Here is a 22,685-nt window from a genome sequence, read left to right on the forward strand (position 1 = left end):
GAATATGGTACCTCTCCGTGGTAATGCCATGTGACAAGGCTTTTCATCATTTGGTATTTCTTTCCCCCTTCAACAAAAGTCGCTGTGTTCGTCTGTGTATTCTGGCGTTGGCAATATTTAAAGAGGGGCTAAGTGGAGGAAAAATAAAAAGCCCCTGGGCAAAATGGAAGTTTTGGCCGTTGGCTTGGTCCGCTGAGGCTGAAGCTGCTGCTGCTGGTGGTTTGGTGATTGGTGCAGGGGGGAAACTGCGTCGCCAAGTCTGAAAGGCTGGGAATCACGGGTCATTATAACAGGACCCGCTTTTTCAAGATAACTAGGCTTCTCTTCACATTTTTCAATGGTTACAGAGGTATTCCTTTAAAAGAGTGGACACATCCTGCAGTCCCTTAGTTCGTTTTAACGCGGCGACGTTTGGATGCGGTTTGTTTTCTCTGCGGCTCAGCGTCTCTCCGCTCGCCCAGAATATGATTTAATGTTTGTAGGAATTTCAACAGGGCGCCAGTCTGTGACTACCTGGGAATCTCTACTTATTTTCCTCTACGGACAAGCATCACGCTCTTAACGTCAAGAGAATATTATATCAAGGAAGAGATTACAGGGAATTTATTTGACCGCCCTACATATGGACTAAAAGAAGATTCGCTTGTCGGGATTTTAACTCTGTCCGCTCTCACTCAGAGAGCTGTGGTTTTCTCTGTTTTTTGGAGGAAATATTTCTGGACAACATGAAAGTTATCTCTGCTATGTTGGTCGTTGCCGTTTTTTGGAGCCAGGAGTGGAAGTCGGCTCTCTCGGATTCAATCATCCACATCGGTGAGTTACTGCGCTTTTTCTCCTCTAATTCGCGGCCACAATAAGGCTCTCTGTGCGTCTCTCAGGAAACAGATTGGAGGTTTCAGTCTTGATATGGGCTGCGCTGCTTTAATCACAGCATCACTGGAGATTTATTTGACGCCCAGTGGTATTTAGTAGGCTTTTCTATGAATGTAACTATTTCATTCACGATGTTGATACCGTACTTGAAATGATTTTCAAGCAGGTTTTTTTTGGCACATCCACTTCTTTATACAGTATTAGCCTACTGATGGAATAACGATCTGCTTTGCGCCATTATGGTTATCGTTCAAATTAAGTTTATATATGAGTCGGGGGTTTATTGATAAAACTCCTTTAAAAGTCGTTTTTTTCAGGTGGTTAATATCATTAATGGCCATATGGATTGATCGGTAAAGAGGGACGTGCAACGTTTCCTTAGAATTTAATATATAGTAATGGCTGTGTGCGCACAGGATGCGCGAAAAACAGGTGGTTTAGTATTGCGTGAGGCTGCCCTGCATGGCAGAGGGATTACCAAGGACGGCACATTATCTCTCCCCCCCCCCCCCCCCCCCCCCCCCTTAAACACAATGGCATTACCACCTTCCATCGTGAGGTGAGCTACTGCAGTGCCAGTGAATAAAAACGTTTTATGTCCTAACGTCTTTTCCTTTCCGCCTTCCACCACCACCGGCTATATATGGCACTGTTGTGTTGAGTGTGATTTCGACATCAGGGAGCGTATTCTTTCAGGCGATGTAACACCGCCTCCCGCTCCGGCTTTAGGTGGGTAGAGAGGGAGAGAGAGAGAGGGAGAGAGAGAGAGGAAGAGATGACGCGGGAGAGCGTGTCTTGTAGGATGAGATGAGGACGCGAGGTGGTAGTGGGCGCACATAATCGTTGCACAGCTCGGTGGCCTCCATTGGGCAATAGAGCAGAGAGAGAGAGCGGTGTGTAGGTGAGTGAGTGAGAGTGATGACCAATCACACGCACACACAGACACACGCAGACACACACACACCAGCATAAAGATAAGCACCTGTCCATGTTGAGCTGTTTTTTGACTACAGCATGCACATGGCCAAGATCACATCCATATTTTAACAGACACACTCACTCACATCCACACTCACACATGTTACATGTTATAAGCCACCAATCTAACCCACTACATTATGCTGCCAGGGAGGAAGGACTGGCCTGTGTGATCCATTTAGGCCCTGGCCAGCTGATTTACAGAGCAGATCCCAGGCCAATTTAGCAGCTATCTTGACACAATTTGCCAAGAGCTGGATCAGTTCGAGGTCTTCTCTGGGCTGTAGACCAAGCTGATGCTTCATATCAGACTTACAACAGCAGCATGGCCATGAATGAGATTTGCTCAGGTCAAGAACATAGTGACTGTGTAATATGTCATTTGCAGAACAAAGAACCTACAGGTGGTATGCCATCAAACCAGTTTGAAAACCTCTCGTTGGGGAAACCACACATAACAGATGATGCCTTTTCCACAATAATGTTTTATCTGGCTTCATAGTTGTAATGGGATTTAGTTTTAAAATGTTCATATTAGGTTATACAGAAATATTAGTGCAGTACGGTAGGAAGGCTGATGGAGTATTATGAAAGTCACACAATGTGCAGATGCCTTTGGTGCTGACCCCACAGGGGTGGCAGTGTAATCCACTGGTTAGACGGATCATCCTGTGACTGGATGGATTGATCACATCAACTGCCACATGTTCTGGAAGTGTCTCACAGCAAGAAACTGAAACGTTACCAGCTCACTGATTGTTGGTTTCTTTAGATATATAAATGTTAGCAATGGGACATTTTTAAGCTTACCACAATTTAGACAGGGATCTTCAGCTGAGTAGGCTAACTATAGATTTTTGTCAGCCACTGGATCTGGGTCAAGGTTCTCTACACTGACTGGTCTCGTTTCTTTATATTTAGAACTTGGACCATATTGTAGTTGTCGGACATGGTGTCTCACTAACTCTAGCTTCTGGGTATAGACTCCATGAGGTTGACCAATAACATATAACCTTACTTGAGGTTTTTGCTGTACTGAAATAATAAATCTAAGTTCTTGAAATGCCAGTGAAAAAAGATTGCTTGCTCACCATGTAGCAGTCTGTAAACCTTTCTCAAAATGTGATCTTTATATATTTTTTAATGACTCATGATTTATAATCCTGGCTGAGCAGAGACATGTATTACATACTAGGACTATTTATTATATTTGTATATTGAATACTACACATACATATTGTATACTCAACAACAGCCATACATAGATACAACCCTTTGATAGTAATCAGTGATTGTGTTTATCTGTTTCTCTATATTTATATACAAAGAGAAGGATAAACACAAAGATGGATAGATATATCTTAGTGCACTGTATTAGAACAGACCGTAGGTACAATTAGGCTGTGCAGACATGGGATTTACAGAAGTACATGTTCTCAAATCAACTCCAGTTTGCAACCTAATCCATACAAATCCCAAGTATATGTTTGAGGAGCAAATTCAGTCACATGGATAATGAGAAAACCCAGCTATTCCTTCTTGACCCTTTTAGTGCAAAGCAGGCCAGTGAGTGGTTTACAATTAGTAGAGGACACAGTGAAAGCAATGTGTAGTTTATTGGTTGACTGAATTCGTTCCTGGTTAGTTACAATTTCATGCAAGTATGTGTGAAAGTGTTTGAGATGACAAAGGATCAGTGTGAGCGGTTGGTTGGTGTGATTTCAGTCATTGTCTTTTTTCCCCCTCTCTCTCTTCTCCCTCCACTTTTTTTTCAAATCAATAGTTCATTTCCTGGCTAGCCGCAAGTACTTTGAATCACAACAAGGGTAATCACCCCAAAAACAATATTTCTATTTTCTCATTCTGCCTCTCTCTCTCACTCCATCCCTCAATCAACCCTCCTTATCCTCGCTTCTTCAAAATACCGCAGGTATACCAGGGTATGATTACAGTGTAAGCAAGTACAGGAAGGAGTATTATGATTTGCTATCAATGTTTTCTCACATAAGGTATTGTAAGGAAAAAGTACCTGCTAGTTTCTGCACATCAAAATGTTTCATTCTGCAAGAGGAGATAATTTATCCCCCTAGACTTTTAGTTAGATTTTTTCACTCCATCTTCTCTCTCAGTGTGTGTGTGTGTGTGTGTGTGTGTGTGTGTGTGTGTGTGTGTGTGTGTGTGTGTGATATTGACTTAGGACTGCATGAGAAAAAAAGAAAAATACTATACCCAGCAGGCACATCACATTGACATGTCAGAAGTAATCCCTCTTTAATCTCTTTGTTGCTGCTAAAGATGGAATGAGGGGAAAGAAGAGAGACATAGTGAGGCAAAGTGAGATGAATATCAAAGCGAGAAAAGATGGAAGACGCAAAGTAAAAGAAAGAGAAACCAGGGGGAAGAGGGGTAGAGAAGGTGGACTTTGTGTTGTCCTCATCTACCATTTTTTTTAGCTGTCTGTACTGAAAGCCTGTGCCATCCTATCACAGACTTGCCTTTATTTCTGTGATATTAACAGCAGTGACTGGCAGACATTTTCATCTTGCACTGTCCAGGCATTAAATGTGATTGAGCTGCTGGGGAGCTGGCACCAATGCCTCGTCCATCTCTCTCTCCCTCTTTTTCTCTCACTCTTTAATGATCAGCATGCAGAGGGAAGGGGTGGGGGGGGGGTCCACTTGCCTCTTGGCCCTCGTGTGCTGCATTGCAATGTTCTTCTGCTTTATGAGAGTGGTTCATATGGACTCTGCACATGTATGTTGGAGAGTGTGTGTGGTTATTTGTTTTCCTGATTAGTCACACTCAGAAAGTCACCGTGATTTATGCAGCCAGATTAAGTCCTCACTTCTGAGTTGTACTGTTCTTTAGCCTGTGCAGCGTGCCACAATGCATCCACTGGCTCACCATGCATCACCGACGAGCAATATAACCTAGCAAATGAGCCTGGTTCATCATGTACAAATCATGTGTTGTACATTGACACACTCAACAGGAACTAACATGCCAAACACTGAGATGCAGTATATTGTATTTGTCTTGGCTGTACTTATACGTTTTATTGTGTATTCTGAGCCTACAGATAAATAATATGCTTTGCTGTTCACACATTTCAAATGTGAAGGGCATGGCTTATTACAATGAGTATAAGATGGATACATGTGACATTATTTCTTAATCTTCTACGGCAATATATTATAGATACCATAGGTTATGGTCCTTGTCTCTCCTTGTTGCTCCTGACTAGATCACAGCAAAGTAGAAGCTGTATGAATAAACACTTGGATGAAGAGGAAAGAGGAAAAATGTTTGCTTGATATGTTATTTTCCAAGCAATCACTAATGACTATTGAGGTGATTTTAATTGTGCAATTACTAAAGGAAGAGTAAAACTATATGTACTATCTGTTGTTGCATGATCTTTCATGTCATGCCTCGCTCAGTCTCTCCCTTTGCAGTGTGGCCTGCAATAATGTGATGTTCTCATAGGCTTTATCTACAGTGTTATACCTAAAATAAGAGGAAACTCAATGGGCTTCATTTAGCGTGTAGTAAAAGCATTACATTTGCACAGGACACAGTGTGAATAGACGCATTACTAGAGAGCGCTTCATATGCAAATCAGTCATTGCTGAGTTTTTATCATTTTGCAAGCATTTTTACTAACCAACATCTAGCCAAGAATTTTGTTGAATCATTGATACATTAGGAATGTAGGGATACCGAGAGGGATACTGAGCACAGAAGAAAACACAGAAAATCATATTCTGGAGGGATTTCATCCAACAGACATCGTCACCTCTGCAGTCATTAGGCAAAACAAACAAAACATTTAAGGCTTGATGTTCTCCAGAAAAGTGCATATACGTAAACTGTCAATGTGTAAGATAACTTCCAAAAAACAGCATGTGTGGTCATCTAACTACTGTAATGGTAGATGACATATATTATAGGCATTTCATAATCAGAATCTAAACTGTTGACATTTCTTTAGATTAGAAAAATTGGTTCATTTTTGGGAGGCACATTAAACAACATAGTCCAACATTTGCTATGTCCCTTAACAGCAGTGAGAGAAAGAAAAGGATTTCTGTCATTGAGATGGAAAGAGTTGAAAGACTGAATGAGAGGTTTCCATTATTTGCAGTGTGAGGAAATAAGGGGGACTCAGACTGAGGGGGAGATTTGGCATGGCCTGGTTTTTCTTTCACTTTGGTGCTATCCCGGTCTTTTCCATGGAAAAGGATTTCTAAACATCTCAGTGTGTGTGAATGGTTGTTCCTGCTTGGTTTTGTCTACCAGTTTCACAGCTGTCAACACCGCTTCCTCTTCTGAACTATCAAATTCTGTTTGTGTGTGTGCGTGCACAATGTGAATTTTAATCTGCAGTTATGCCCCGATTCAGAAGAGGAAAGGGCTAAGCAGTATGTATTAAATGCTTCACATATTTTGAGTTATGTATGTATGAGTGTGGACAGATGTGCTTGTCCGTGCTGTCTTTGACTGAGGAGATTTAGCACCTTGTGTGTGTGTGTGTGTGTGTGTGTGTGTGTGTGTGTGTGTGTGTGTGTGTGTGTGCGCGTGTGCGTGTGTTTGTACGTGTGATATTTGAGACTGTTGTGCATCCTCTTGTGAGCGAAAGAGACGGGCAGCAGCTCTGACGTCTGTACCTGGTCAACTGAGGCAGAACCCTTAACCAGGCCACAGAGATGTAGAGAAAGAGGGAATATGTGTGTGTGTTTCTGAGGTTGAGATGGACTGACAGGTAGCTGTGAGAAGAAGTATGATTGCTTGTCTGAGGTTGACTGCAGATGTAGGCGAGGAGAGACAGCCCTGCCCTGCCGAAGGTGCTTCGTCTCACCGCAGCAGTCAGTGATGCAGGTAGAACAGAGCAGATGGCCTGCGAAGGACTTGTACAACACAGGCCCTTGTTCCCGGATGATTGTGCGTTTGTGTTTATCCCGTCAAGACACGCAGAGTCACACACGCTTAATGTCATCTGGGGACAAGAACCTTTGGTGTTCCAGAACTAGTGTCTGCTTGCTCTTTGTGGAGATTGACTTTAACCGCTTCTGTGAGCAGAAGCATGCGTATATATTACACACACACACACACACACACACACACACACACACACACACACACACACACACACACTCACACACACACACACACACACACACACACACACACACTCACACACACACACACACACACACACACACACACACAGATTAAACCCTATAATGAATACAGAAATGCCTTCCATGTTCCACAGTTGGTACATTTTGCAGCTACTCATAACATGTTACTATGGTTGCATACTGGGTGAGTCATGCATGCATGGTGATATGTATTTAAGATTATTTAAAAACCATACTGGGGACATTTCCCACTACGCACAGCTCTCTAGCTAATCATACTGCCTCACACTGAGGAAGTAATCACACTATTTAGCAATTATTATTCAAAGACAAGCAAAATACAAATATGTTGAACAATCAGTGAAACTCAGTAGAATATTACCATTTGTATGCAGGGAGTCTCTTTTGGGAAGAATACTCGGTATGCATTAGGTCTATGTAGTCATGCTAATGATGAGGGAAACTTCAAAGGAAAGTAGAATTTTCTTGTCAAGGACTAGTGTGTGTGTGTGTGTGTGTGTGTGTGTGTGTGTGTGTGTGTGTGTGTGTGTGTGTGACTGTATGCGCCTGTATGCACATATGTGGGTGTAAGGGTCCTTGTATGGTGTTTATTCATTCTGTACTTCCTACATACTTGCAGTAGAGTGAATTTTCATATATTTACAACTGCCCTCTAGACCCTCTCTCTCTTGTTCGATGTCTCTCTGCCGACAAAAATGCTATTAGAAAGCTGCACTTTTTCTTTTTCTAGGGCAGAGGGTGCCTTCAATGTGCATATGATGTGTTTTTTTATTAGCTTGAGCATCTCCGGTGTGCATATGTGTGAGCATGTTGATGCGATAAGCAATGTTCATACTGCCTGTACTTACATGCATCTTGGAGTACTCATCTGTCTGGACCCTTCTTTGTTTAAGGGCACATGCCAGCATGGTTGGTGTGTATATTTCTGTGTGTTTCATGTATATGTGTGGATGTGATTGACTTTCTGGCAGTGCTTCTCTCTCCTCTGAGTTATTTCCTCTCCAACCAATGACAGCCATGAGCAGTTTGTTATTCACACAGCACTATAAAACAGAAAGCATGGCATTGGCACGTTTGTTCTACATTGTGCACACACACACACACACACACACACACACACACACACACAAAGATGCACACAAGACACTCTGCACACTAACACACACATACATTTAAAATCCAAGGAACATTCCCTTTATAGTTTTTCCTTGCTCGATTCCTTGGTAAATGATTAAGTGAACGGTAAAGCATGGACATGGTTGGCTGAGAGCTGCGTTGTACTACAGGCTTTTAAGTAAGAGTGCATGCATGTCCTATGATCCTGTGGTTTTGAATCCACACTCATTTTTTGCTTCAAGAACAACCCCACCATCTTTCTCGTTAACCCTTTAAAACCATTACATACAGTAATAAAAAAAACCAGTAGAACTACTGTGATGTAAAGTATGCTATTTGGGTACATTACCACCTGACCAGATGGAAAATAATAATTGCCTAATTTAAAACGGGTATCTCAAATCAAGCAATCTGATTGGTTCATAGCTGTAGTCTAATATCCACATATCAAGGCTATGACGTCTAATTCCTTTTACAATTCGGTATCACTGCGTGAAAACACACTGTAGAAGGAATCCCTCACTTTAGGCTTCTGTCGTAAGCTATTGCTTAATTATGTCAAAGGCTGCTGAGAATTTGAGCGCATACATAACGCACAACCTAAGGAAGAGAAACAAATCATATTTACATGCGCATCGTAATGTGCTCTTTGTTTGTTTTTACTCTCTAACACACTTGGCAACACACGTCACAAAGCTGCCCGCATGTGCACATCTGGATTGTTTAATCTGGTGTTCCTTTAGACTCACAAAACGCTAACAAATTGAGTGGGAGAGATGAGTAGGAGCAGAAATTTGCCTATGGTTTTCAAAATTCTCTCCTCGGTGTGCAGATCCCAAGCAACTGACCACTTTTGTTCTTGATCACATTCATAATTAAAGTCTGCCGGTGCTTTCATGCCCACACTATTAGGCTACTGTGGTTAGTCACTTATGCTAACCTGAATAAATTGTGATTCAACTTTTTGAATCAGAAATGAGAGAGAAGGTGAAAGCTTAATGGTGTATTGTGCACTGTCTCTTTCTGTCCCATTAATGTAATGTGTTCTACTGCACATCAGATTCAAACCCATTGTGCGTTAGTCATAGCTTGACTCACAGACTGTAGCCTTCCTCCACAGCTGTAACCCTCATTAATACAACTAAAGAGACTCTGTGGAGTTGTTTTTATTGTAAATGGTGTGTATCATCTTTTTTAATTGATGACAGTTTTGTCCCCCACTTCCAGGTTGTACAAGATCATTATGTAGACTCCTGGTGAGTGGACTACATGTTGTTCCACATGTTTACTACAGTCATGCACACAAGCCAACGTATCCTCATACAACAGTTCTTATGATATCTTGCGAAAGGTTCTTCTCTGTGCGTTCTCTTACAAATGGCCAGCAACACAAGCGATCAGTAAGCCTGTGCCAGCCCCTGCAGTACAGAGTCTGTGTTGCCAACTAAAGTACTTGGTTAGGTTTTCGAAGAAAAGATTGTGGTTTGAGTTCAAATAAGTAAATTATTTATGTAACTTAAGTATTTGGCATTAGTTAAGAACGTAAGTCATGCAACAAAAGTAAGTAAAAAAATGAATGAAAATATCTAATATATATATATAAAACAGTGAATGAGAACAGTCTGCGTGGGCATACAGTAGATTGCAACAACACAAATCCTCAGGTTAAAAAGCTGTACTGTAAAGTGATTTATGCAGTGACTGCATGCAGTGCAAACATCATTAGGTAATAATAAATACAGTATGTTAGACAGACAATGACGGTATGGGGGCTAGAGTTGTCTGTGTTGGCCATTCAAACGGCATTATGTGATAACAATGTGATATACATACGTGTTACTGTATTACCGCAGGCCTCATTGTAGGTACAGTGTATGCTTTTGTTTTGCACTGTCCCATACGTATATAGTGGCATGTCTCAAAAGTGTAATTTACAACAAATCCTCTTTAAAAGACTCATAAAAGTAATGCAGGCGTTAGCATTCAACAGTATTTTACAACAAGTAATCTCGTACGTTCCTTCTATAGCGCATGGTGTGCTGAGTGGATGTGTAGCTCTTGTGTGTTGTTGTTAATAAATCTACAAGTGCTAGTCTCTCAGCTTCCCCCAATGGGACATAATTCACAGCTTTATAATAGTTTACACATTTGTATCCTCAAGCAGGTTGAATAAAAACCTCCATTGTTATTTACAGCAATGAATTCCATTGGGACTGGTAGCAAGGAGGCTAGCATAATGATTATGGCTGCAATTTTGTGCTGATTACAGAGTCACTGTAAAAGTTACAACATCCAGATTAAAGGGGTTGGATGTTAGGTGCTGTGGGTCCTTGGAAATGTATTGTTGTTTTATGTGTGATGTGCCTTAACCCTTATCAAACAGCCTGTGTTCTAGACATAGTTATAAAGCATCATCATTATTTATGTGTCCACCTCTTGTCATTTAAATTTATATTAATAATATTCCTCAAACTAGTATTTTGTAAAGATATGCACAATGTATCCTGTGAGTCTAACCATCTCTGAATTCATATTTAGACAATCTGACATTAAAAGCTTGTACCAAAATTATTATAAATCTACCATTATTAGAGTATAAAACAACTTTTTAGATGCTACCATGTTTTGGATGACCTTGTTCTGTATCCTAAAACATTTTTCAGTATCCCACAGAACTATTTCCTTCATGTTTCCATAACAGGAACAACTAAAGAAATGTCTTACTTCAGAGTACATTCGAGCACAACCAGCTCTTCTGGCACAATGGAGTCTGTTATTGAGACAGCATCATTAGAACCTATCTGGCTGTGGACAGCCCTCTGGGCCAGCCCAGAGAGGCCAGCCTCTGCTTTTCACTTGTTTTTTTTCTTTACTCGTCTGTCTCAGCCTCTCTCCTCTGCACCCCTCCCCCTCTTTCCCCACACATGCACTTACTTAACTCCAGGCTCTTTAACCGTCTGCAGACCTATAATCAAAGGAAAATGCACTTCTCTGCTTTTCTCTTCATCAAGCTTATATTCTGCCCCTCTTTTGCTCATTCTTTTTAGTTTTTTTAGTCATATCTAAAGCGTACTCTACTTGTTACCAGCTTCATGAATGCATAGTGTGTTGGAACCCACGGACAGAATATTTCATAGCTGTACGTATTCATACCAAAATAGAAATAAAGTCTGTTCTGCAAGTGGTGTCCGAGTTATTGCCTCTTCTTAATCTCAGAATTATGTATTGCATACTTTACAACAACAACACTAACACCAATACTATACTGATTCAGAAGTGCTGTCACAGACGATACTCAATGTGAAGGTCAGCTGGAAGAAGTACAAAATTGGACATGTGCTCCTAAACTCAGTCATATGCTGCAAAGACACATGTTGGTCTTTACTTTCCACAAAAGACTACATAGTTAAACAAATCTATACATTATGAGTGTCTCAGGCTCCTGGATTCTTCTCTCCCCTGGTTCAATCTGTCAATTAAACTGCTTTAACTTGCTGTATCAGTCCACCTTTTCCCTGTCGGTTTTCATTTGGCAGAGATGTCTTTGAGTAAGATTGTCACTATGGAGTAGTCTTGATTTTTACTTTTTACTGCATTTATATTTCAACACTGCATCTATTTCCTTTGCTCACTCTTCATATTTGCCTACTATTAGTCAGAACAGAAGTTTTTTGGGAAGCACTGTTTTAAAAGACCACTGATTAGTTCACTACATTTACCCACCACTGATAACTCTAGTGGCAGTGCATTGAAATAGAAATGGAAAGTGATATTACATAATGCAGGTGTGCTCACTTCCTTGCATGTTTGTGATGTTCCAGAGCTCAACAGATATTTTTCATGGCAGACATTTTGACTTGTCATAGTAGGAAAAGCCCAAGTGGATCTCATTACATTAACGATGGCTCAGATTTATTTAAGTGTCTCAAGAAGCCACACCAGTGAGCCATCATGCACAATAACTGTGCCCTGGGATGCAGACATAATCACTGTTATTAATTTCATCTGTGTTTTTCCTGCTGTGACAAAAGTTAAATTGTGTGCCATGAAACAGTTGAAGTTTGCAACACTAAACACAATACTGTACACATACAGTAAACATTTCTATTCTAGTAAAAAACAAATTTCAGTTGCAGGGAAGTTATTTAGCTGCAATGGTCTTGCACATAAACATACATCTTGCTACATTAAATAAAATGAATCTTCTGATTTAACAAGGGGTAGGTCAGTTATTCTTTCTGCTCACATTTTCCTCATATCAATATTTAAGAGATGCATTTAATTGTTTGTATTGCCCCCTCCCCCCCTCCCTTCAGCACATCCTTGTTCATGCTGATAGTCTCAGTAAAATGAGAAGTTATAGGACACTGCTGTGCAGCCATGCCTTTGTGTTATAGATTCAGGGAAATCTGTTAACTTCAGGCAATGCGTTGTCTTGGTTTAAAAAGAGATTGGGCCTTTAAAACGTTGCACACGCACAAAGTAAAATACCCACTAATGCAGTTGCATCTAGGGCATCATAACGCATGAATGTTTTGATGGGTATTATTTGAATCTCTTTATTTTGCTTACTCTTCATCCTTCAAAGCACATAACGAGAGAGAGAGAGAGAGAGAGAGAGAGAGAGAGAGAGAGAGAGAGAGAGAGAGAGAGCGAGAGAGAGAGAGCGAGAGAGAGCGAGAGAGAGAGAGCGAGAGAGAGCGAGAGAGAGAGAGAGAGAGCAAGAGAGAGAGAGCAAGAGAGAGAGAGCAAGAGGGAGAGAGCAAGAGAGAGCGAGAGAGAGAGAGAGAGAGAGAGAGAAAGCGAGAGAGAGCGAGAGAGAGAGAGAGAGAGAGATAGAGAGATATTTACCTTTTGTTATTTATATCCATCATTCACTTGACTGAAAATATCTCTTTGTGGTATTAAATAAAAAGAATTAGAACTGGGTAGTAGTAATCCATAGCAAATGTCTTATTCAATTACACTGTGGTCCTGAGCATAAGTCTTGTAGCTAAATCTTAAAAAGTTAAGCTGCAAATCCTCTTTAGTCTGAAGGTCCTGTCTCTAATCGTCAGGATATTGTTGTTTTTGGTCCTATTAATTCCACTGATTTCCGGTGACCTGTGTGTGTGTGTGTGTGTGTGTGTCTGTGTCTGAGTGGGCGGTTTCTGTGTATGCATATAAATGCTTGTAGGGAAAGGTCACTCTGATTTGTGTTCCATTCCAAAATCGTCTATCTGTCATCAACTTTAATGCACGTTCTCTCTCACAACCACACACACAGGAAAAATCCCACACATACACACACATGGAGGGGAGTTAACAGAGCTTAGGACAGGACAAGCACCATAGGACAATGCTGTAATTCAGGAAAGGTTTAGTGGTGAGAGAAAGAGAAAAAGAGTGGATTAGTATGTGTTGTGGCTACAAGTCCAAAGTCAAGATACATCACTAAAGTGGAATTGACTTTAATGCACGTTCACATACTAACTCCTTTTTAGTGATGGTCATACTGTAGTGATGGTTTGAACATTTGTGTGTACATTGTTATAGATGTGTGGTATTTAATTTCATTTACATGCATGTAAGAGAACTGTTAATGGATTACTACATTGTGTCACCAAAGGTATGTCCGGTACTACGTGCTGTGGTGTGTGTGACGTAACACCGGGTTCAGTGCAACATCAAGGTAATACAGTATAGACCGGATCCAAAACATCACAGCTTTCTACAGCATTATGGAAACGTTTATTCTTGCCGTCGTAGCATTACATTTGATATACCTTTCATACAGTAAGTTTCCATATTCCATTATTTAAAATGAATGTGATAAAAGTGATGAAACACATTTCAAATGGATGGGTTAAACCTGGAATTGTTATAGGTGACTGTGATGGCAGTACTGCAGATGTTCTGCATTTGTGTATCTGTCTGAATGAATATACATATCAGATGTACAGTACACTAGAAGTGGTAAGGTTAGGCAGTCAGCTGTTTATGTACACATACACAGACACACAGACACTCCTCCCCTATCAGGGGCCGTCCTGTCTGGATGTGCAGCTCAGCAGAGAAGCAGAATATGAGAACAGACAGTCTTATTTTTCCATCTCCATCTAGTTGCCGAGGGTTATGCACACTGGACAGCCATCTAACCCCCGCGCATTACTGTGCAGTCAAACCAAATCAGGCGTCTATGCATGCTCGTATACTGTATGTGTGATATAAGGTCACCTCAGTGCATTGGTGATATGGACAGTATGTTTGAATGTGTGTTGGCTTGCGTGTGTTAACGTACCGTGATGTACTGGCATGCGTGTGTGCATTTGTACCGTATTATTCAGTGTGTGTGTGCACATGGAGCTCATGTCTGTGAATAGATGCAGTAAGCAGGGGAAAAGCTGTGTAATGTGCAATGGGCCTTAGTTTCCTAAGGGGGGAAATTACAGCACTGCTGAAATGTAGCCTTACTAGAGAGACAAGTAGAAGCAAGAGGTTAGACAAAATGTGAAAAGTGAGCTAACATTATGCATTCCAGTGGGAAGTGTCTAAACAGCGGCTAATTGTGTAGTCTGCTCATTTAAAGGTCTGCTAATCCCATCAGGTTTATTTGATTTGGCCTTATTCACATGTCATCCAAGTTGTTGGAGAGTTGTTGATACAGCGGTTTGAATTTAAGACATTGTCACTTTGTCAATAATTAATGGTCAATAGGGATAATGACCTTTTAATCCCAAATTATGCGATAGGCAGAGAATGACTCCACTTTTCCAATGATGGTTTGGTTCCACTTATATGCATTACAGTGTATTCTTTTGCTCAGTTTTGTCAGTTCATCTTAAAACGTGTCTCTCTGGTTCAGTTCAAGTGTCTCATAATAGCTAGGAAGCATATCCCTTTGGCATATAATAGTTATAGGACACATAAACAGGAATCCATGATTTGCACAGATCCTGCATTTTATTTGAATTAGGTGTTATATATATCACATTTAAAAGAAAGACTAGATAGTAAAGTATGACAACCAATAATGGGCTTATGCTGTTGAATTTGATGTGATACATCAAAATGCAAATGACAGTATGATGGCTTCGTTGTCTGTGGTCTTTATTGACCTTGTCATCTCCTGTCGATGTGTCTCAGCATGCTGGTCATTGCATGCAATGCAGCAACCTACAATTATACTTACATACGTACTCACCGTATGTGGCAGTAAAATGCTCTGCAGGTACTAAATACTTTAACACTACTCCTTGTAGATTAGACAATGTTTGGTGACGAAAGAGTCAGTGCCTTTTAAAGTACAATGTTGTGCTGTAATGAACATATAGTGACAACTGTCATCTTTTTGCAGCAAAAATTGGAGAACACAGTGGTAGAAAGATGAGAACAATGTCCTTGACAGCCAAAAATGAGTCCATGCTATGCACTTTAATCCAAGGAGCAACAGCATGTTTGTGCTGTTGCCTTAAGACATATGGTTGGATGTTTCTGGTTTATGTGCATGCTTTTTTAGGTTGTTATGCAATGGATAGTGACTGTAGTCTGAAGGGAATGCCTTTGGCAGAGTGAGACGGGAACGGTAGAGTACATGCTCTTTCAGCACCATTATCTCATATCAGTTGAGCTAGGTTTCTGCCTTTGCCAGCCACCTCGGGTGAAAATCCTTAGCATAGTAACAATGAGCATTCCCTCTTTCAAATAATGCCAACCTTTGTGAAGTCCTGCTGTCTGCTATGCTGAAATATTTCTGACAGTTGCTTAGGATACTTATAGGTCATTTTATAGTTCAACTATGACTTTGTATAAATGTTGGCTTACTGACCTTTTATAAAGGATAAAAAAAAAAGGAAAATGTATTCCTTGTGTAAAAAAAGCAATCCTCCTCTCCATGTTTTTAGATAAATCACTCAGATTCTTTAGATTTCCATGAATGAATAGTTATCTTATATTACTAACTTCCTGATAAAATATCAACTGAATTGTTTGTTAAAGTTACCTATTGGGCAACCTAGACTGCAACAGACACCTCACCACTGCGTCGCCTCAAATCGTAATATTAAAAAAACTTCATGTTGTCCAAATCATTTGGTCTGGAGATACACATATATCAGCTTGTGGATGCTGTCACAACACTTTAGTGAGTATGTTGCACTAAAGGAAGAAAAAAAACAGAACACAGAAAGGTAAACCATAGGCAAAATAACTTTTACTTTTAGGACACAACCAGTCAGAGTGTAGATTATTAAATGTACATGTCAAATGTAAATGTTCAGCAATGTAACCAGCAGCACTATCACCAGTGCCAATGACGTGCATGTCATGAGGCTGGTAAGTCTCTCCCTTCAGCTGTCTTGGCAGGACATTAATGGGACCTGATGAGGTGTTGTCAGCTACCTGCTATGCCAACATACAGGCTAGGTGCTGCTGGCAGTTGTCATTGGCATCAAGTGTGATAGCCATGAAAAGAGCCAGCTTGATCTGCCGAACTTGGCTTTTGATGACAAATGATACAAGCATCACAGGATTGTTTCATCATTCTCAGAACACTATTAGTGTTTCGCACTGATCACACTAATCTAATTTATCATTGTTATTTAGATCATATTATTTAACCATTCAGCTAATTCTAGGACACAAGTGTCCCTTGAAGGAATTCACTCAAATCAAATGGAGGAACACATTAGATTGTACTCCATATTAAACGTTTATTTTGTGAAAGGTAAAAGTGATTAAAAAAAATTATATATATATATATATATATATATATATATCTTTCATTGCTAATACGTGCAAGCAAAGCAAGCAAATGCCGAGTGCAATCAGAGTCCATTTGTAATTCAATCACCAGCAGTGGTGGAAGAGGTACTTGGATCCTTTTGAAAACACTTGTTCTGCATTTGACAGTTTTCTTAAGTAGAAGTACATAAGTGTTAGCAGCAAAATGTACTTAAAGAGTCTGATAAATAATCTTATATGTCATTATTTGATGGTTAATATTATTGCATCGGTGCTAGTTTTAATTTGTTAATATTAAATTAGTGTAGTCAAGTGGTTTTGTCCTCCTCAAGGGTTACAAGATGCATTTGCGTGAGATGATTACTCGGAGAGGAAAGGAGAAACAAGTCTGTTTTGATTTTTAATCATTTCTTTAGGGATTTGCTTTTTGGGAAATACTGACAATTTGACCCCTTTTGCCTCAGACACTTATTTTAAATAAAACCATCTGTCAGTTATTTGAATGAACCCCTCTGACATCATTCTTTAGAACTGCTACTACAACTGAACCTGTGAAGGGCCACAAGTAAACACTGCTTTTTGTATTATATTTTATTAATTTATCCTATTTTTTTTAATGTAAAATCTTAATCTGCAAAGTAATGATAGTGATTATAGTGGTCAGATTACTAAAGTGTAGACGTCAACCACATTAGCATTAGCATTAACAGTGAATTAGTTAGCCTGTATATTTAGTAAATTCAGACTGCTAAAGTAATACTTTCAATATGCAATAATTTGTGTTTCTGTGAATATATTGTTAGAATCTTAATTGGGGAGCTTTGACATAAAAAAGCTAAGCAATCAATATAAATACAATCAATAATAACCTTTTGTCTTTGTTGAGGTCGGGCTGAAGGTACGAGATACACCAGGGTAGCACTGAGAGCTTTTACACTCACCTAATTTAGGATCTTAAGGCCCTGTCACACATATCCGTATGACAGAAACGTATGCTGGCGCATACGAAATATCGGCAATAGGTTGATATAAATTAAGGATAAGTTGTGATCGTTTGAAGGACGCAGACGATACGGCGAACACGCCAGACATACACAGTTCCGTATGGCAAAAACATGCCGGCGTATATGAAAATTAGCTAAACATGTGTCAGAGTCCAAATACGTCCAACTTTTCCACAGCGGTGTTGTAGCTGATGCATACATAACGAATACATAATGAATTATTCAGAGCGTCTGGCCAACGCAGCTGGAAAAGTGCCATTTGGTTCACGTCATGCTGATGCTGGAGAACGGCTAACATGCTGAACGCTAGCTGTACTGTAGAAACACGTTTAATAAGTTACTCCGTCGTCAGGCATCATCTTAACATAGGGTAGGAATAGGGTATCCACTCGTTATCAATAAGTTGGCTGTAGGATTCACCGTCAGCCGACGTAGCCTATATCTAACGTTCCTCTAACGTAGTCACGTAGGTATTTACGTACTATATTTACGTAGGTAAATATTCACGTACGTATTCCGTATTCACGTATGTCTAACGTAACGTAACTTATGTGTAACGTCTGCATATTTTATAAAGCACACGTCGGGTATGTCCGGTAATTTTGAACATGCTCAAAACATCAGCGTTCAACAACGCACCCCAGCGTAACACAGTGAGCTCTTAACGAATACTACTTATACTTACCTTATATCTACGTACACCAGCGTGTTGCCGATATTTTGTATACGCCATATTTTTGTATATCTTATGCATGCGTTGGGTATTCGTCTGATACATTTTGTATTAGTAAGTGATGCGCTATCAATAGGTTAGACATGCGTATCTGTATATGTTCACTTTTCCGATCCGATGAAAAGTTGGACGTATTTGGACTCTGACAAATTTTCATATACGCCGGCATACGTTTCTGTCATACGGACATGTGTGACAGGGCCTTTAGTGGCCTCCGACTGCCCCCCCAAACCATACACCTATATTTATTACGTTAGGACTCTCTTGAAAAAGAGATTTTTAATCTCAATGAGACATATCATGGTAAAATAAAGGTTATAGAAATATATTACTATTCTTGTTTCTATTTAAACTCTTTTTACTGCACAAATGATAGGAACGGGTAGGATTACATTTAACTGGAATTGCACTTTCTATGATTGCATGTGACAAATAAGATTGATTGATGTTATTTTCAGAATGTTGCCTTTTTGTTTTGCCTTTTTCAAAATATGCCTACCCCGGGTACCACTTGAATTACAATATGCTGAATGGTACAATTTTTGCCTACCCCAGCTTTAAATAAAATATACAAACTGCAGAATGTGGGATTGATGTTGGACAAAACATTTCTATTTTTTTTTAAAGCAAAGATAAGGTTTTAGGGTTTTTAGCCATCAGCTTTTGTAGATCTCATGTGCCTTCACTTTAAATGTACCTTCACCTTTTCTCCTCTCCTTGTCTTTGGTCTGACATGAAATACTACACTAACTTCTTTCCCCTCTTTCTCAATTATGGAAGAGATGGAAAAAGAAAGGGACTGAACAGGGAGACAGGGAAAGGGAAACAGAGGTTAAGAGAGAAGAGAAAGAAAAATGGGGAAAATAAGCTGTTCTTTCTACTATGGTCTGTCTGTATATCTTATAACGTCTTTGATGGGGTCAATATGAGGGCACCAAGAGCATGACTAGGAATGTAATCACCTGTTCTTCTTCTTATCTCTCTCTAACATATTTCTAGTTCTGTCTTTTGCCTCTTCTTTCTTTTCCCACCAGACTTTGTGATGAAACATGTCTTTGTTGTAAGTTCTCACACAGACAGAAAACAAATACGGAACCTCATCTCTTTACGTAAGCTTCATCAGAGGGACTGTATACTGATGTGTTTGGCAGAAGGATAGCATATTGAGTTTGTTCTTCAAATGAAAGGCCAGGCTATTGGTATTGGTAAAACCTTACTTGCTCCATTTTGGGGTCTATGAAACAGTGGTGCACTGTGCATAGCACTGTGAGAGGGAAATGTACAAAAGGATTTTGCAGCTTTCGAAGCCGCTAAACCCGAGCAAATAAGACCAAAATAAACTGTTACTCTCAAAACCCCTGCAAAAGGGTGAAATGCACCTATAACTGCGCTGCCAAGCAAATAGGATGTGCTCCTGTGCTATTTGCTGATATTTAAATGAGGTAACATGCATACATTTGGTGCAAAATTGGACCCTTTCTATGCAAATGAACCCAATTGTAAAAACAGTCCAATTCACAAAGATCCGTGCTAATAGCCACACACAGTTACAGTGAAATTATAAGCATCTTCAGAGAGTTGGTGGTAACTGAAGCACATTTAAAAGGGGTGTTATGCCCAGACTTTCCTCTGCTTCCAACCAGACCAACTTTTTAAAATAATTAATTTACCTCTTACAATTGTCCCTAATATTGCTTGTTTTTGAATTTACCCTCTTGGGAAAATTAAAAGTGAAAAGTATTTTATTTGGGATTATTATTATTAGTAGTAGTGATAATAATAATATTTAGATTTCATTATTAATATTATTATTTTACTATCTGAAGGTGTGCACAATATATTTTGTGAATCTGACGTTGAGATGGTGCAGACAGCGGATACAGATGTTGGGCAGGTCATGGTGCTATCAGCGGCTGAAATCAATTCTTTGTGAATTCACCCATGAGAGTGCACACCGCCGTATTTACTGTGACTAGACCAATGGCCAATATGGCCCCATGCTCACATTGTTGTCATAAGATTACAACCAGGCACCAATGTGGACCAGCACATACTGTAGATACATGCTTTGTCACATTTAATTTATCCAATAAATACCTACTGCTTTACAATGCATTTCTTCTCAATGTGTTCCCTTATCTTATAATATGTCAATATACAGTAATACAACACATACTACACATTGCATTAAAACATTGTGACTGTGTAACATCTTGGCCATAATCACCTTTGCATCGGTGCCAAAACAAATGTTATTATAATGTGACCACAGTACTGAAGTGGAACAGTGTTGTGATGTTCTTGACAATACACAGCCTTAATTTGCTTCATACAGCTACGTGTTCTTTCTTTTCCTATAATAATTTACCAACTCCTTCAGTTCTTATTCAGGCTTTGCTCAGATAAGGCAGAAGCTCATAAGACATTTATGAGCTCTATTCTTTAAATAAAGAGAAACAATGAGAGTTTTAGTATTCATTATCTTTAAAAACTTCTTTTTTCTTTTTCATATTTTTTTCATTGAAAACTTTTCTTTCGTAATCCCCACAAGGTTAGTTGCACAGAAGTATTTCATGGTTACATTGATAAATAAAGCAATGAAACCCAGCCAGGAGTTAAAGATAGGAAAAAGGAGAGTGACTGTAAAAGAGAACGGCAGAGAGAGATTGGGACTGTCATATTCGATGGCATATAAGTTCATCATAATGCATAATTTCTCAAAAGCAGTGTTACAAACTGAAAACATGCTCTACTGGCATAGTTCATAGAGAGAAAACATCTACAGAAAGAGAAAGTCGGTTTGATCAGTGGAATGTCTTTGAGACTTGAAATTCAAACTGAAAAACTGGCTTTTGTAGATTTTCAACCAAACAGGAGTTTCATACACAACTCGTGGTATGTCAGACGCCGTCCATTTTGTGGAAATTACCAAGGGAACACAGGGAGCTACTGGAAATATATATTAGAATGTAAATCAATTGACAGCCTCAGCAAGTAACTATTAAACCATTCACTCGTATTCACTCCTATGTAGGTGTGTGATAAGCCACAGAATTAGCAATGACGAGAAACAATCTTTTCAGCCCACACTTTTAATCATTATTACTTTCTGATTATATTCTTAGTGACTTGTAAAACAAAGAAAAGTGCGGCTCTACTTTGAAAGCAGATAACACTGTAATCATGTCATTACCTTACATGTGTTTTGTCTAAGTGCTTCTAGTATCCATCACAAAAATGTTATTGTTTTCCAATAGTGCGAAGCAGATGCTAGAGATGATTTCTCAATCTGGTTTTCTCATAAGTAACTAAGCAACAGGAGTGGTGCTTCAAATGACTCAATGAGAGGGGAAGAGAGACTGCGAATGAGCAATATTTAAATAGATGGAGATGTGAAGACCAGAAGGGTCAAAAGTGCAGTTATGCAGTAAGATGTGTATGTCGCCATGATTTCCTACCTTTCATATAGCATAAACAGTTTGGCAAATCTTTAACAAAGAAATTCAATCCCACGTAATGCCAATAAAAAAAAGAAAAGTTGAAATTGACATTTGAAAAGGATCAGAAGAATCATGCTTGGGGCAAACGGACACTAGAGTCAACATTAGAAAGGAAAGGAGTAAACGGCCTCGGTGGCCTCTCACATTTACACAGTTCAACAGATAAATTAGCCGGCGCAATATCATTTCTTTTGACAGAATGATCCAGAAATTGCAAAACAATACTGTAAAACAATATCTTTCATTTAGTTTTGTTTTGTTGATCATTCCTGGCATTGCTTAACCAGTGTTTAATGAACCGTTTTAAAATAAAAATGTGACAGCCTCTGCAGTAGATTTGTCCTTTCTTTCTCCTCTCTTTGTTTACTGACCAATGGGTGTAAACACGTTGAGGCCTCAGAGGCCGCTGAGTGTAAATACCTGCCAATTTATTTTGTCACTTTTAGTTAATTGTGAACTTTTATAACTATTTTTGTCAACAGTTTAGTTTCTTCTCTTTGACTCTACCTAAAGGTGCCAAAGAGGACTAGTTTTGATTAACATTTATTGCAGTGGGAAGAAAAAGAAGGGAGATACGAGGATGTGCAGAAGAAGACGG

The 22,685-nt window shown here is 39.5% G+C and overlaps 1 protein-coding gene across 1 annotated transcript in view; it reads left to right on the forward strand.

Annotated features, from left to right (window-relative positions):
* Nucleotides 1-725: 725 nt before the first annotated feature.
* grid2 (glutamate receptor, ionotropic, delta 2) overlaps nucleotides 726-22,685 on the forward strand; it is a 432,197-nt gene continuing 410,237 nt past the window's right edge. Inside the window, 1 exon segment of the mRNA XM_029439497.1 lies at nucleotides 726-813. Coding sequence (XP_029295357.1) covers nucleotides 726-813 — 88 coding nt within the window.

This window comes from Cottoperca gobio, chromosome 9 (genome assembly GCF_900634415.1).
Source record: "Cottoperca gobio chromosome 9, fCotGob3.1, whole genome shotgun sequence".
In the NCBI taxonomy this organism is placed as follows: domain Eukaryota; kingdom Metazoa; phylum Chordata; class Actinopteri; order Perciformes; family Bovichtidae; genus Cottoperca; species Cottoperca gobio.